Source organism: Triticum aestivum, chromosome 5B, assembly GCF_018294505.1.
Source record: "Triticum aestivum cultivar Chinese Spring chromosome 5B, IWGSC CS RefSeq v2.1, whole genome shotgun sequence".
NCBI classification, from domain to species: Eukaryota; Viridiplantae; Streptophyta; class Magnoliopsida; order Poales; family Poaceae; genus Triticum; species Triticum aestivum.
The window spans coordinates 704,099,469-704,112,420 of NC_057807.1; the positions used below are offsets into that span (position 1 = coordinate 704,099,469).

General features: G+C 44.2%; 1 protein-coding gene across 1 annotated transcript; it reads left to right on the plus strand.

The window, feature by feature from the left end:
* Positions 1-9,919: 9,919 nt before the first annotated feature.
* LOC123117833 (ethylene-response factor C3-like) lies at positions 9,920-10,974 on the plus strand. Its single transcript, XM_044538506.1, has one exon. The coding sequence runs from the start codon at positions 9,939-9,941 to the stop codon at positions 10,773-10,775; it is 837 nt and encodes a 278-aa protein (XP_044394441.1). The 5' UTR covers positions 9,920-9,938; the 3' UTR covers positions 10,776-10,974.
* Positions 10,975-12,952: the final 1,978 nt, after the last annotated feature.

Consider the following 12,952-nt stretch of genomic DNA (forward strand, 5'->3'; position numbering starts at 1 on the left):
CAGGTGGCCTTCTGGTAGGTACTTCGGTCAGTCCTCCTGCCTGCTACTCGGTTAAGAGCCCAGGCTTGCAAGCTAAGGAGACTGGCTACTTATACCTGAATGCTGTCGTACAAAGTGGACTGACTTGCACGGCCAGCCATCCCTCCGTGGTATACTGGATGACCATAGTGTTGTGGTCCACATGTATCTGCTGGTGGCCGATAATGCTGACCTAACCGCCTGTTTTTTCCAACAAAAATAAGCTGCTTAAATCGTTTGAATATATGGCTTTAGTGGGTGGGACGAAAAGTTATGAATGCACAATGGGATAGAAATTATGGGTATGTCTCTCCACAAGCAAATGTTAATTTGTTAGGTAAAGTGTGGTGAACTGATTCACAAATAGTGAAGTGCCTAAGCTTCAGAAGAAAAAGATACAGGTTGGCGATGCAACACTCTGTATGCAGGTTTTCTGAGGGAAGACAGGGAGTTTCTGAACTTCATCGTCCCCAACATCGAATTGACATGTGCTTTTGATCGATATCATCTTAAACTCTTGCGCCTAGAATACTAGTACTGTTTTCTTCGATCACCTACCTTACCACAATGTTTCTAATTTATTACTCTCACTAACTTAGGCTCTGGAAATTCAATTGGGTGTCCACGCTTATCTGCAACCGGTGAACTGTAAATTAAAAAAAATACTAAAAAGTCTGTTTTTTTTAGCTGAAAGATGATACAATGCATGATGTTCATGCCAAATTTCAGGTTGTTCGGACATATGAGGAGCTTATGAAAAAAACACATCGGTCAAAACAGTACGTGAACAATAAACATTCTAACAACCTCAAAATTTGTATTTGTTGCTGAGAGCTACTGAGCATCTAGCATTACATGAGCATCTGTAACAGTATGTCCAAACTCCACGAAAGTTGGCACGAACTTCATGCACATGAGCATGTAGCATTACAAAAGTAATTGGATTTTTATTTCATCTTAAAGGATTTACTGTTCATCCACGGGTGCAGATGCACCAGAAAGCCAAAACACCGCGTCCCATAGGTTCCTCTCTTACCTCCCTTGATATCATCTACTATAGTCTTGCTATCACATTCAATAATGATCTTTGGCAGAGCGAGGTCTTCTGCTAAGGCCAACACTTCACGGCAAGCTAGCATCTCCAGGTTTCTGTTGAAGGAGAAGGAGGTGGCGGATGAGGGCTAGGCGTGCTCTTTTGAGCCCGGCCCATTTGCAATTTCCTCCTCTCTTTTTTTCTTTGTTCATCTTTTACTTTTTTGTAGGGAAAAACTTGAACATCTTTTTCAACGTGAAAATTGGATAGAGATATTGGTCTATATATACCTACTTCTATAGTCTTTAAAAAACCGCAACTCCTTTATTAATTGGTAATCAAAATAGCATCATGTGCAACTAATTTCCCACTCTATGGCAATGCTCAAAAGAAACCAAAACAAAATAAAACAAACTAGGAGTAATTACAAAAGTACAATAGAACAAGCATCAACATCTATAACTATCTGATATCTTGGACCCAACCTTCAAAGTATATTATTTCTTTATCTTGGCTCTAAATAAAATTCATTTTGACTCTTCTTTGAACTTCTTCCGATAATGGTATAAATTTGGAGTAACCCCTTTAAAAATGTAATCACTACATGTAGTCCAAATTGCCCATGGAGCTAGAATGAAAATTTCCAAAGAAAAAGGAACAACCAAGAGGTGTTTGAGGTTGTTGATTTCCGCCTGCATGCCTTGATTAGTAGGAGACTAGTTATGACAAAGATGAGACCAAAATACCTTAGCAAATGGGCAGGTAAAGAAGAGGTGTTTTCTGGTCTCAAAGGCATTTGGCCCACACATGACGCATGATTAATCTGTTATGAAGTTCTTCCAATGCACCATATCTCTTGTGTTAAGTCTATTCTAGAGAAGTAGACAAGAATATTTTGTGCTTTAGTTGACAGCAAGTATCCCAAATCCAGCTTAGATGCTTGAAAATTCTTACGAAATTCATTCATATCTAAAAATAAAATTCCTGGTTAAATCACGTACAAAACAACATCAAACACCTAGATGCAGAGACCACAGAGAGACGGAATATCTGCAAGAGAGACAATAGAATCCCTAGAGATAAACAGCGAAATGGCGTCTTCATTGTTGAAAATAAAGAAAGAAAAAGAAGAAGGTTTTTGTCCAATAATAACAAATAGCAGCGGAATATCCATGGCCAACAAGAAGAGATAGTGGATAAAGGTAGATGTTATGTTTGAATTTCTCCGGTGCTAATCGTTTTTCCTCGGAGATACACAACTGAGGCTGACGACCGAATAACCCTAGCCGCCACCCGTCATCCATCCCTCTTGTCGCCGTCAGGGCGCGTCGCCGGGCAAAGCCCACACGACGTCGGCGGCAACGGGGAGGTCTATATCGTGGACATGTTGTGGAGGCACTAGAGGGTTGTTGTGGGACAACAAAGGAGATGGGTGTTCATGCGACGGGCTTCGTCTAGCAGTGAACGACATCGTCATTGGTAAAACCGTTGGCTGTCGGAGGGATCCAGTGCAAAGATCTTCATTGATGGCTCGGCATGGCTGGATCATCAAAGAAGATGGCATTGGTGCATGGTTTTGGACGGCAGCGAGCTCGGCATCAGAATCGGACCTGTCGTACAACGACATGGGTGATATTTTCACAGCTTTTTTGCGGTCTTGGTAATCACTGGTGTTTCTATTGGCTCTTATCGGTAGCTTTTCTCTCCGGGGTAGCGATTTGCTCCAGAGATCACGACCACCGCCGTCTCCTAGTGTACATCCACGACTTCCCGGCCGCTGCTTCCACAATTTCCTAGTTTCAAAATTTTAACCCCACCGAGTTGGAGTCCCAAGGGCGGCATCGGGCTATACTCACGGCGCGCCGCCGGTGGATGCAGGAAGAAGAAGACTTCGACATCCACGAGATTTTAATTTTTTTTCTTTTTATTGTAAGTCTGTATTTGTGATGCTTCTTTTTTTGATTTGGCACTTATTAATAACTAATACTTGACGTTGGTTTCGGTTCGATCAATTTAACAGTTCAAAACCCAAAAAACCAGGATCCTTAATCATTGATTCCGTTCATTCCCGCCCTTCACTTCAGGCCATAGTGTTCTGAATTATTTCTATGCGCCCTGAGGTTTACTCTATTTTTAGATTTGCCCTTCTCCTACTGATCTTACTATCCCTCGAGTCCAAGCCTCGAGATGACGCTTATTAAGGTCCTGTTTCCCCTTGACAGGATATTCCGGTTATGGTATCCCTTAAGAGCTTCAAGAGCATTTCCTAGTATGAAGGCAATAAAATATGGTTATGTGCTTTTGGCTTCTGGGGTTTACGGGTGAGGTGGAGTGAAATGGCAAGGAAACAAAAGAGAACTCAACTCAAGGCGTAGGTACATGCAAGCATGTCTTGACCAGGTCAAGTCCAAACATGATGGTGCATGGGTGATTTGCTCCTCAATTATGCTCACGTGTGGGGTGTAGCAAAGAAATATTGTAGCAAATACAATACCCCCGCCCCCACCCACCCTCGTGGTCGAATGGAATGAGATCAGTTAATCGGCATGCGGGTGCAATGAATCTAGCTATATTTCTTCCACCTAATCGATCCACCCTCTATATGCCTTGCTTAAAAAAAATCCACGAGAAGGTACGGATGCTTTTCGAATTTTGACCTTTACTACTTTTTTGTGCTGGTAGGACCAGCAATGTGTTGATTAATTAAGAGTGTATGCGTGGCAAATTAGCTCTTGAACTCTCAAAAGTCACTGGTCCTTTGAATTGGCTTAAAAAATCACTGGAATAACTTTCCGGCCACGGCTAGTGTACCTACCTTAATTCTCGTAACTCGGAAAGCACATAACCATGGTGACACCTGGTAAAGCTGGAGTGACCAACACAATAAGAAGAAAGATTAATTAACTAACGATCCACTAGCTAGCCACACAGGTGTAAATTAAATTTTCTGTGTACGTAGCATGTACGTAGCACATACGTGGTGCAAAACCATCTGCTATCCGCGATGTCATCCCTGTCACATACGTGACAGATAAAGTATCCGTTTGGCTTAAGAGAAATTCCAACGCGCCGACCCAAACGAGACGTGCTTTGTCCTTAAGCCAAACGCGGCCGACCTACAACTTTTTGGTGCTCCAAGTTCTAACAGGATACCGAACGATGCCCCATCCAGATTGTAGAACACCAAACGCACGTTCGACATCCTTCCTAGCACCCTCTTACTCTTGGGCAAATCTTTTCCTCTTTTCTTCGACGGGGTTGGGGATTGTTTTCACAATAGTGGTTCACTAAGGATAGATACTGTCAGTTAGGTAGTATCCTTTGTGGCCGTTGATGTTAACATTCACCGGCAGGCTATTGCCTTCGGCAAGCCTTGCAAACACAGGCGAGCGTTGAAGTGCGTTGATATCATTGTGTGATCTGTCTATGCCAAAGAAAGAGTGCAAGATCCCAAGAACTTGTGAGGCCACGGCCTCAAGTATGATAGTGCAAGCCCTGACATGGCCCCTATAATGCCTTTGCCAAGAAGAAGGGCAGTTCTTTCACTCCCAGTGCATGCAGTCTATGCTGGCAAGCATCCCTGGGAAGCCTCAGCTGCCATTCATCGCCAACAAGCGTATGTTAGAATAAATTCAAGGCCACCGTTTATCTACCGAGGACCAAGCAATTACACGAGTCACAACACCGATATTTGTTAACGAGGTTCACCGATATGGCTACATCCCCGGGGCCTGACTACGGGCACTTCTCCCCATGACACTGCTACAATATCGCACCTCCGGTTGCCCGGGCGCCGGCACATGCCGCCGGCTCCCCCTTGCCCGACCCATGCTATTATGTTGGCATAGGTTACATCATGCCTCTACCCCACATTATATGAGAGGCCTAGGATACAATTGTCCTATTAGGACATGACTCCGTAATCCTATCTATACACCGTACGACTCCAAGTCCAATTATAACCTAACTTGTACAATAATATTCAACACAATTCTAACATTATCTTTAGCAGTCGGCTCTCTCAAGTACTCAGTGCTAAACACTGCAATCACAGCTTCACAGAACCTGTACATGGACTATAGGCGCGTATACTCGCTCATACGGACGTACTCATCAATGAGATCACCGGGCACTCCGTATGCAAGCATTCGGATGGTTTCGGTGCATTTCTGATAAGAGGAGAAGCCAATCTTTCCAACGGCATCCTCCTTGCACTCGAAATATTTATCGTATCCGACCAACCCCTCTCGAATACGGTTGAAAAGATACCTAGCCATATGGAAATGGCGCCGGAATTGGTGATGTTTGAGGAGGGGGTTGGGTGTCTCAAAGTAGTCCTTCCAAAGAAGGAAATGGCTGCTCTATCGGTTGCGATTCAACGTCGGAGTGTGCCCCGGAACAATGGCCGCTGCCTAGTAAGGTGGTCATGGACCAACACAATAGCAACCATCTCCTCATCATCGGATGAGGAATCGTCGGAGTCGTAGAGGAAATTGTGAAAAAAGTCGGGGGTGTGCATTTGTACCTTTGGGGCAAACTGTCGAACAGCTTGCAGGCGTCATTATAAAAAATGGTCGGCGAAGAGACACGCGCCTCCCCTACACCAGGTAGCTGGCCTGGCAGCGTCCGACGAGCGTGGCGGCGTGTAGCTAGCCTGGAGGCGTCAGACGAAGGAACTGGCCGGGGCCGCGGGGGGTGACTTTGTGCTCGCGGCGACGTCAGGGTGGAGGGGGGGGGGGGGGGGGGGGAGCTGCGGTGGACCCGCAGTGAGGCGGTGGTTGCGGCGACGTGGGAGGTGGCGGCATGCAGGAGAGGTGTGTGGGCAATATCTATAGGTAATATGTGCCAACAAGATACTATTACTACTTTAAAATTACTTCCTGCTTTTAAAGAGGTAGCCTCTTGCAAGCATGGGCAAGGTGATATAGTCATTTTCTATCTGACAACAAGTCTAATGAGCCTTCATCATGAAAAATTCCTGAGCTTCACTCCTTTGTTACGGATGGAAAGATATCTCTGGCTCGAGTTAGTGAGAGAATGGACCGGACTTTAGCACAGGCCATAGTCCAGTCTAGTTTATGAGAAGTTCCTTGAACTTCAAAACCTCATGCCTCAACATTCACAAGCTCCTAGCAAGGAAATTTGTACATTTCGGTAATTAAAAATCTCCTATGGTATTCAGGCATATTTGGAAGATCACGAATAGTCTTAAGCAAAAAATCTTCTTCTGGTTGGCGGTACATGATAGAATAAACTCTAAAGCCCGGCTTGAAAGAAAAGGATTTCACATGAGTAACTACTCTTGCTGCTTATGCAAGCATAATACCGAGGAAACATTGCAGCAGTCCTAGTGGCATTTTGATTTTGCTCCGAATTGCTGACACTTCCTAACCATTGACATGCATAGGGGTATTTCAGTTTGTGAACGTTCTCTTGTCCATTCCAATGGAGCACCCTGAACATCTGGCTACAGAGAAATGGTAAGATCTTCACGAATGCAACGCCATCGCTTCAAGCATGGAAGCACTCCCTCAAGGAAGATTAGAACATGCTCAGTCACATAATTAGGAAGAAGCATGTTGCTTGCTTTGATGCCTGGATATATTCTAAATTGTGATCCATTTTCATTGTGTTGCCCAGAAGGCCAGAACTGAAATATACTGAGCCTTTATTGCTATTTTAGTTAGCTTCGCTAGCTTTTTCCTCCTTTACCTTCAGGAGGAAAAAGTTAGCTTCGCTAGCTTTTTAATTTGCAAGAGAAGCTCAGTAAAGCGGTTTTAATTTGCATTAGTCTAGACTTAGTTCCATCGAAAGATCCATCTGTATATCTACACGTATGCCCAAGATACTTCCTCTATTATTATATACTCTGCATGTTAGCTTTGTCCCAATGTCAAACTTTATAAAGTTTGACCAGCTTTATGCAAAAGAATATGGACAGTAACAAGTATAAATGATGTGAAATATATTCAGTGATAAACCTAATAATATTGATTTGGTAGTTTAGATATTAACAAATTACTCTATAAACTTGACCAAAGATTGACTAAAGACAAAGCTAATATGTAGAAGAACAGTGGAAGTAGTGAATCTTAAGGTGGCAGCATGTATGCATGCATTAAGCTGCAGCAAATGGTGCATGTGCTGTTGGTTATGCATATCCCATGCATGCAACATCAGATGAGAAACTTCCATCTTGGGGTGATGAACCCAACCTGCTTCATGCATTCTTTATCGGAACCTTCCTCGACCACTCTTCAGCCTAGCTTCTTGCCGACCTTCTTCTTTGTTCTATACCTTAATTACTTATCTCCAAGAGTAGTACTACCTCCGATCCATCATAAGTGTCGCAGTTTTGAACTAACCTCAGTTTAACACTGCAACACTTGTTTTGAATTGAAGGGAGTAATATAGTACTACTCCGTTCCAAATAAGTGTCTCAACTTTATACAAAGTTATACTAAGTTCGAGACACTTATTTAAGACGGAGGGAGTAGCAGTAAGAAATACAGAACCAGGTTTACCTCACAGTGCCACAGATTAATTATTGTGCTAGTCTCAGCTTATTGCCACCATCAGCTATGCGTATGTGGCCTGCTGAAAAACTTGTATTGGTGTTCTGACTGGCACCCCATTCTGGTCAGAATGAATTATTTGGTCAAAACTGGAATTTGTCATGAGTGACGTCACATTGGAATAGAATGTGACAAGTCAGGATGGAGTAGAAGGTTGCCATGTCTGAAATGGATAAGGAAAGTTTTGAGGCTCCTTCCTAATTAATGAAGGGCATTTTGGGCAATACCAGATAGCGCCAGACGTACTTGTCCTAGCTAGCTTTGCTACACACTCAGTTGTGCCTATCGGACCCGCAATTAGCAGCAGACAGCGACTAGCTGCTTGTTCTAGCTACTTGTATGCACATGTTACGACCACAAGCCACGTACCCCTGGCTGGCTAGCTAGCTACTCCCTCGGTTTCACAATGCAAGACGTTTTGTGACATTAATGTAGTGTAAAAAAACATCTTTTACTATGGGACGAGAGGGAGTAGGTATTTACTTGGGAGAAGTAGAAAATTGCAATGTAGAATTTGAAATATGTATCATTATTTCCGTGTGTATTTTTCTCAAAGACAACCGGAATTTATTATAAAAGTTCACCGTAAGTTCAAAGAACCATAGACGTAATAAAAATTATATCAAAGTCTCTAGGTTACTACCATTGTCAAAACAAAAAATATACCTTGAGTCGTAGTGGAACCCTTGAAACGACCTAAAGCACCTATCGTCATATCTCGCCATATCACACGCACGACGAGAGATCCTCACCTCGTCGTCCCAAGACGACGGTAGGAATCTACGCCGGAGCTCCGTCGACACAGTCTATCCGGACACATTCGCGGAGGATCGAAACTCGAAAGACCAACTCGAAGAAGAGACACCATCATCCATCCAAGCACCGCTCTGCGAGGACAAAATAATCATGCCAACCTAAACTACTAAGCGAAGCCGAGGCGGGAGGATTCCATAGGCTCGTCGTTGAAGCCTTGAGGGGAAGAATTTGACCCAACCACAGCTTACAAGAAATGGAAGAAAAATGGCCTATGAATTTCGCCCGGATGATTAACCGTCGTGCCAATATGCTACGCGTGGTAGGCGCCATTCGGTCTTAGAGACTTCGCCTACAACTTGACCAATAGGAAAAAAAGAGTATCTAGAGTTCTATAGACTACGACGCTCCTGCCTAAGCACAAATCACCGTTCTTTCCACCTTTCTGTGTGGAAGCAGACCCCAACGCACGCATGGACGACAAATTAATCGTAGATACAATGTATCACATGTTTTTGTGCCAGTGGAGTGTTACATTCTTCTAATCTAATCCAATTGTCCATGAAAGACTCGATCAGGGTGAGTGAGTGACACACACACCTAGTAGCTAGTACTTAACAAACACGTGGTGGTCGCCAGTCGGCTCCACTTGACACTATGTCCACTTGATCATAACCAAATAAGCCATCAGCTACACAAGTGCAATTATTCTTATTATTATTTTTGCAGGGTGCAACTACTATGAATTTCCCATGATCGATCACATATCCTACTATGCTCTTTTGCTCCCGATCTCTAATGTACCTGGGTAGACAGTAATTTTTGAAATATTAAAAAAATGTGTTTTTTCTTCTTTTTTCCACCTGCAGCACTAAGTGTTCTATTTACATTCAATTTTTTCTGAAGAAATGACAGCTTTTGATCAAAAAAAATGTGGGGACAAATAAAATAAAACTATGTTCAAAAATTGCATTTTGTGTAGAGCACCGACTTTGTTTTTCAGTCCATAGCACCATGAATGTCATTTCTGCATAGAAAGATACAGGCAGGTAGAAGACTCAAATATGTTTGTTGCAAACATAATTGGAATCTTTGCGAATTAGTTCGCTATATTTTTTATAGTTTAGTCTTCATATGGGTCCAGACGAGCTTGGGAGCCAAACCTCCAGGCCGTGACAGAATTTTTTTTGCCTTTCATAGTCACACTACCAGTGCCCGCAAATTTCTAATTTTTGGATCTTAACATTCATAAATTCATATTATGTTCATTTATTTTTCCATATTTTGCTTGAATTTGTGTCTCCGTTTCTAGAAGCGTCTGTACTGTGTTCAAAGAAAAAAAACCCTACAAATTAGTACTCATCATGTCAAAACAAATGTGCCCCAGCAAAATGCACGTGGCTAAGCAGAGCATTTTCCCAGTAATTCCAAATCTACCCTCCCCTGCACCATTCTCACCTCTGCTCAACCAACTCCCTCCAGCCAGCGGTATAAATTCCATGGAGCCGCGCCTCCATCCGTCCCAGCTTCCGACCCGACATCCAACGAGAAAAAACTCCATGTCTGATTCCAGCAGCACGGCCTCTTCTTCCCCGTCTCCTTCATCTACGTCGCCCCGGCTCACCACCGGCGACGTCAACTTTCTGGCCCGCCGCGCCGTGACCACGCAGCAGAACCACCACCAAGCAGCAGCGGAAGCATTCCCGCTGCACTCCCCGGGCTCGTCGACCGGCTCCGCCGACTCCGCGCCCTGGCACCACCGCGCCCCGGCCACGCCGCCACCTGTGCTCCCGTTCGACACCAGCGACGCCGATGAGATGCTCCTGCTCGACATGGTCTCCCAGCACCACGAGGTCCAGCACGCCGCGGCCTCACCCACGACGGCGCCGGCGGTGAAGCAAGAGGCCGACGAGGAGGACAAGGTGGTACTAGGTGTGGCTCGCGCGTTCCGCGGAGTGCGGAAGCGACCGTGGGGCAAATTCGCGGCCGAGATCCGGGACTCGACGCGAAACGGCGTGCGGGTCTGGCTGGGCACGTTCGACAGCCCAGAAGCCGCGGCGCTGGCGTACGACCAGGCTGCGTTGGCCATCCGTGGCGGCGCTGCGGTGCTCAACTTCCCCGCCGACCAGGTCCGGCGCTCTCTCGAGGGCGCCGCTGACGACTTGTGCGGGTGCACCAATGGCGTGTCGCCGGTGCTCGCGCTCAAGCAGCGGCACTGCATACGTAGCCGGAAGGCCACAACGATGAGCAGAAAGGCCAAAGCCGCCCGTGGCCAACCAGAGGGCATGGTGATGGAGCTTGAGGACCTGGGTGCGGAGTACCTTGAGCAGCTGCTCGGAACCTCCCAGGAGATGGCCTCCATGGATTCATGGTGCTGGAGCCACCACTCCATCTGATGCAAGTCAAGCACTCAGACTTGAAGACGACGGACGGGTCGCTCGCTGTTTTTCTTTTCTTTGTCTGTCATGGTGATAGAATTCAGATAGCTTCGTTGGGATTGAGAAAACCATTTGTGAAATCGATGGCTGAGCAGGCTTGGAAGTGCAAAATATTTTGGTTTGAATCATGTCAAAATGAGTGGTTGTGAATAGTTCACCAAATGCCTCGCGTATCTCACATCTTACATTCTTAACAAGCTGATCCCCGCACTATCAATTCTCTCAACATGCATACTCTCTACATCATCTTTATGCCATGTCAGGCGGCAAGTTTGGGTCACTTTGGCCCTTTCTTTTCAGACAAAAAATTGCTAAGGGGTCAGGATAAAGGTGTGGATAGCGGACGGACGATGTAAAACGGCGGGTTTTGTTTTGCAAAATGTACGGTCGCGTATCAGGTGTGGTATATACTTACTCAAGTTGATTGGCATTGACTAGTTCGATTGAAGCAATGGTTACTGCACTCAAATTAACTAATATTCTAGCTTTAGTTATTAGTATATGGCCAAAAGATCAAGATAAAATCACTCGCTAGCTAGCTTTTCCATTGCCAGGAAAAACTGGTAGTGGATAAAGACAGTCACCACGTTTGAATTCCTCTGACGTGGATTGTTCCCAAAAAGAAGGCAACAAAATATGGAGTAGGAGTTAGACGTGTGAGCGAGAATGCTGACGTGTCATCTCAAAGAAGAAGAGATCCCAGCTGAAGGTAGATGGTTAGGTACATGCATGCATGTCTTGACCAGGTCAAGCCCAAACATTTTGTTGAGCTAGTGATACCCAACCGAAAGAGTAAAATTAGAAATATTATTCCTGAGTGTTACATTGATGGTGAGCATCTCATGCCTGAATACGTCAACATTTCTGGCATCCCAAAGCTTGAAAAAGGAATGGAGAGAGCCATCGTCGTGGCCCAAATTAGGCACTTTAACTATGCTCACGTGCTGAGTGTAACAAAACATTGGTGAGTACAATAACTGGTGCCCCCTATGATAATGAAGTTAGTTAAGTGGCATGCAATTCGGTGCAAGTGCAATGAATCTAGTTGGTTTTTGCTTCCATCCTACACTGCTGCACACGAAGGTACTACACCTTTTCCAATTTGACTTTTACTACTTTCTCTACTGCTTTTCCAATTTGACCTTTACTTTCTTTGCTACTATGACCAACTATGTAGTGAATAATTAAGAGTGCATGGAAACTTAGGACTTGAACTCACAAAAGTCACTGGCCCTTTGGATTGGACTATAAAAGATTAACTAACTGCTCTGGCCAGTATAGCTAGCAACCTTAAGGCTGCCCGTGGGAGTGTCATAGCTAGTATAATGAATGTCAAGTAAGTAATTTTGTTAGACATAAAATTAAATGAAGAGAGAGAAAGTTAAGTATCATATCATGATGTTGTATCATATCAAATGTTATGCTATTATATGTCATGCATAACAATAAATAAGGTTATCTAAAACATTATAAAATATGATATTATGCATTGCAGAGGTAATATCATAAACTATTATCATATGCGTGATACTACCCACTGCTGGCAGCCTAATTCTGCTAATATAACTAGCAAAGCACATCACCTATAAACACAAATAGGAAATCACATGATGACGGTGACATACTGGCTGCTGATAAAGCTGGAATGACCAATACAACACGGAGTAATCAATTAATGAATAATCCACTAGCTACAATGTGTGAATTAAAGCATTCATGTGTGATGTGTCTACGTAGGATGTACGTACGTGGTGCAAAACCATCTGCCAGTGGCGCCGTATTGTCATCCATATGTGACAAAGTCGCCCATGCATCTGGCTGGCTTTGGTAGTAGGTAGTTGTGCTTAGTCAGAAGATAATATCCATTGTATGTTTGTTAACATTGTCAAAATTGCATGGTGTGCGTACTAGTCAGTTTCTTGGAAACACCCTATATATGTATCCTCCTAGCTAGCTAGCGACTTGGCGTGCCCACATGTCCAACATGTGCGAATTGCATGTACTACCAAATATGTTGGATCAAAGTGTGAATTAAAGTAAATAAAATTGCCGTGGTATAGTGGCACATCATCCCTTGACCAAATCTATACTACATAGTTGGTCCAGATTAAAGTAAACTATGTAGTAGTCACTAA

What these genes read in the sequence shown, in the direction of transcription:
- LOC123117833 (XM_044538506.1), top strand. Translation starts at nt 9,939, where the DNA reads ATGTCTGATTCCAGCAGCACGGCCTCTTCTTCCCCGTCTCCTTCATCT.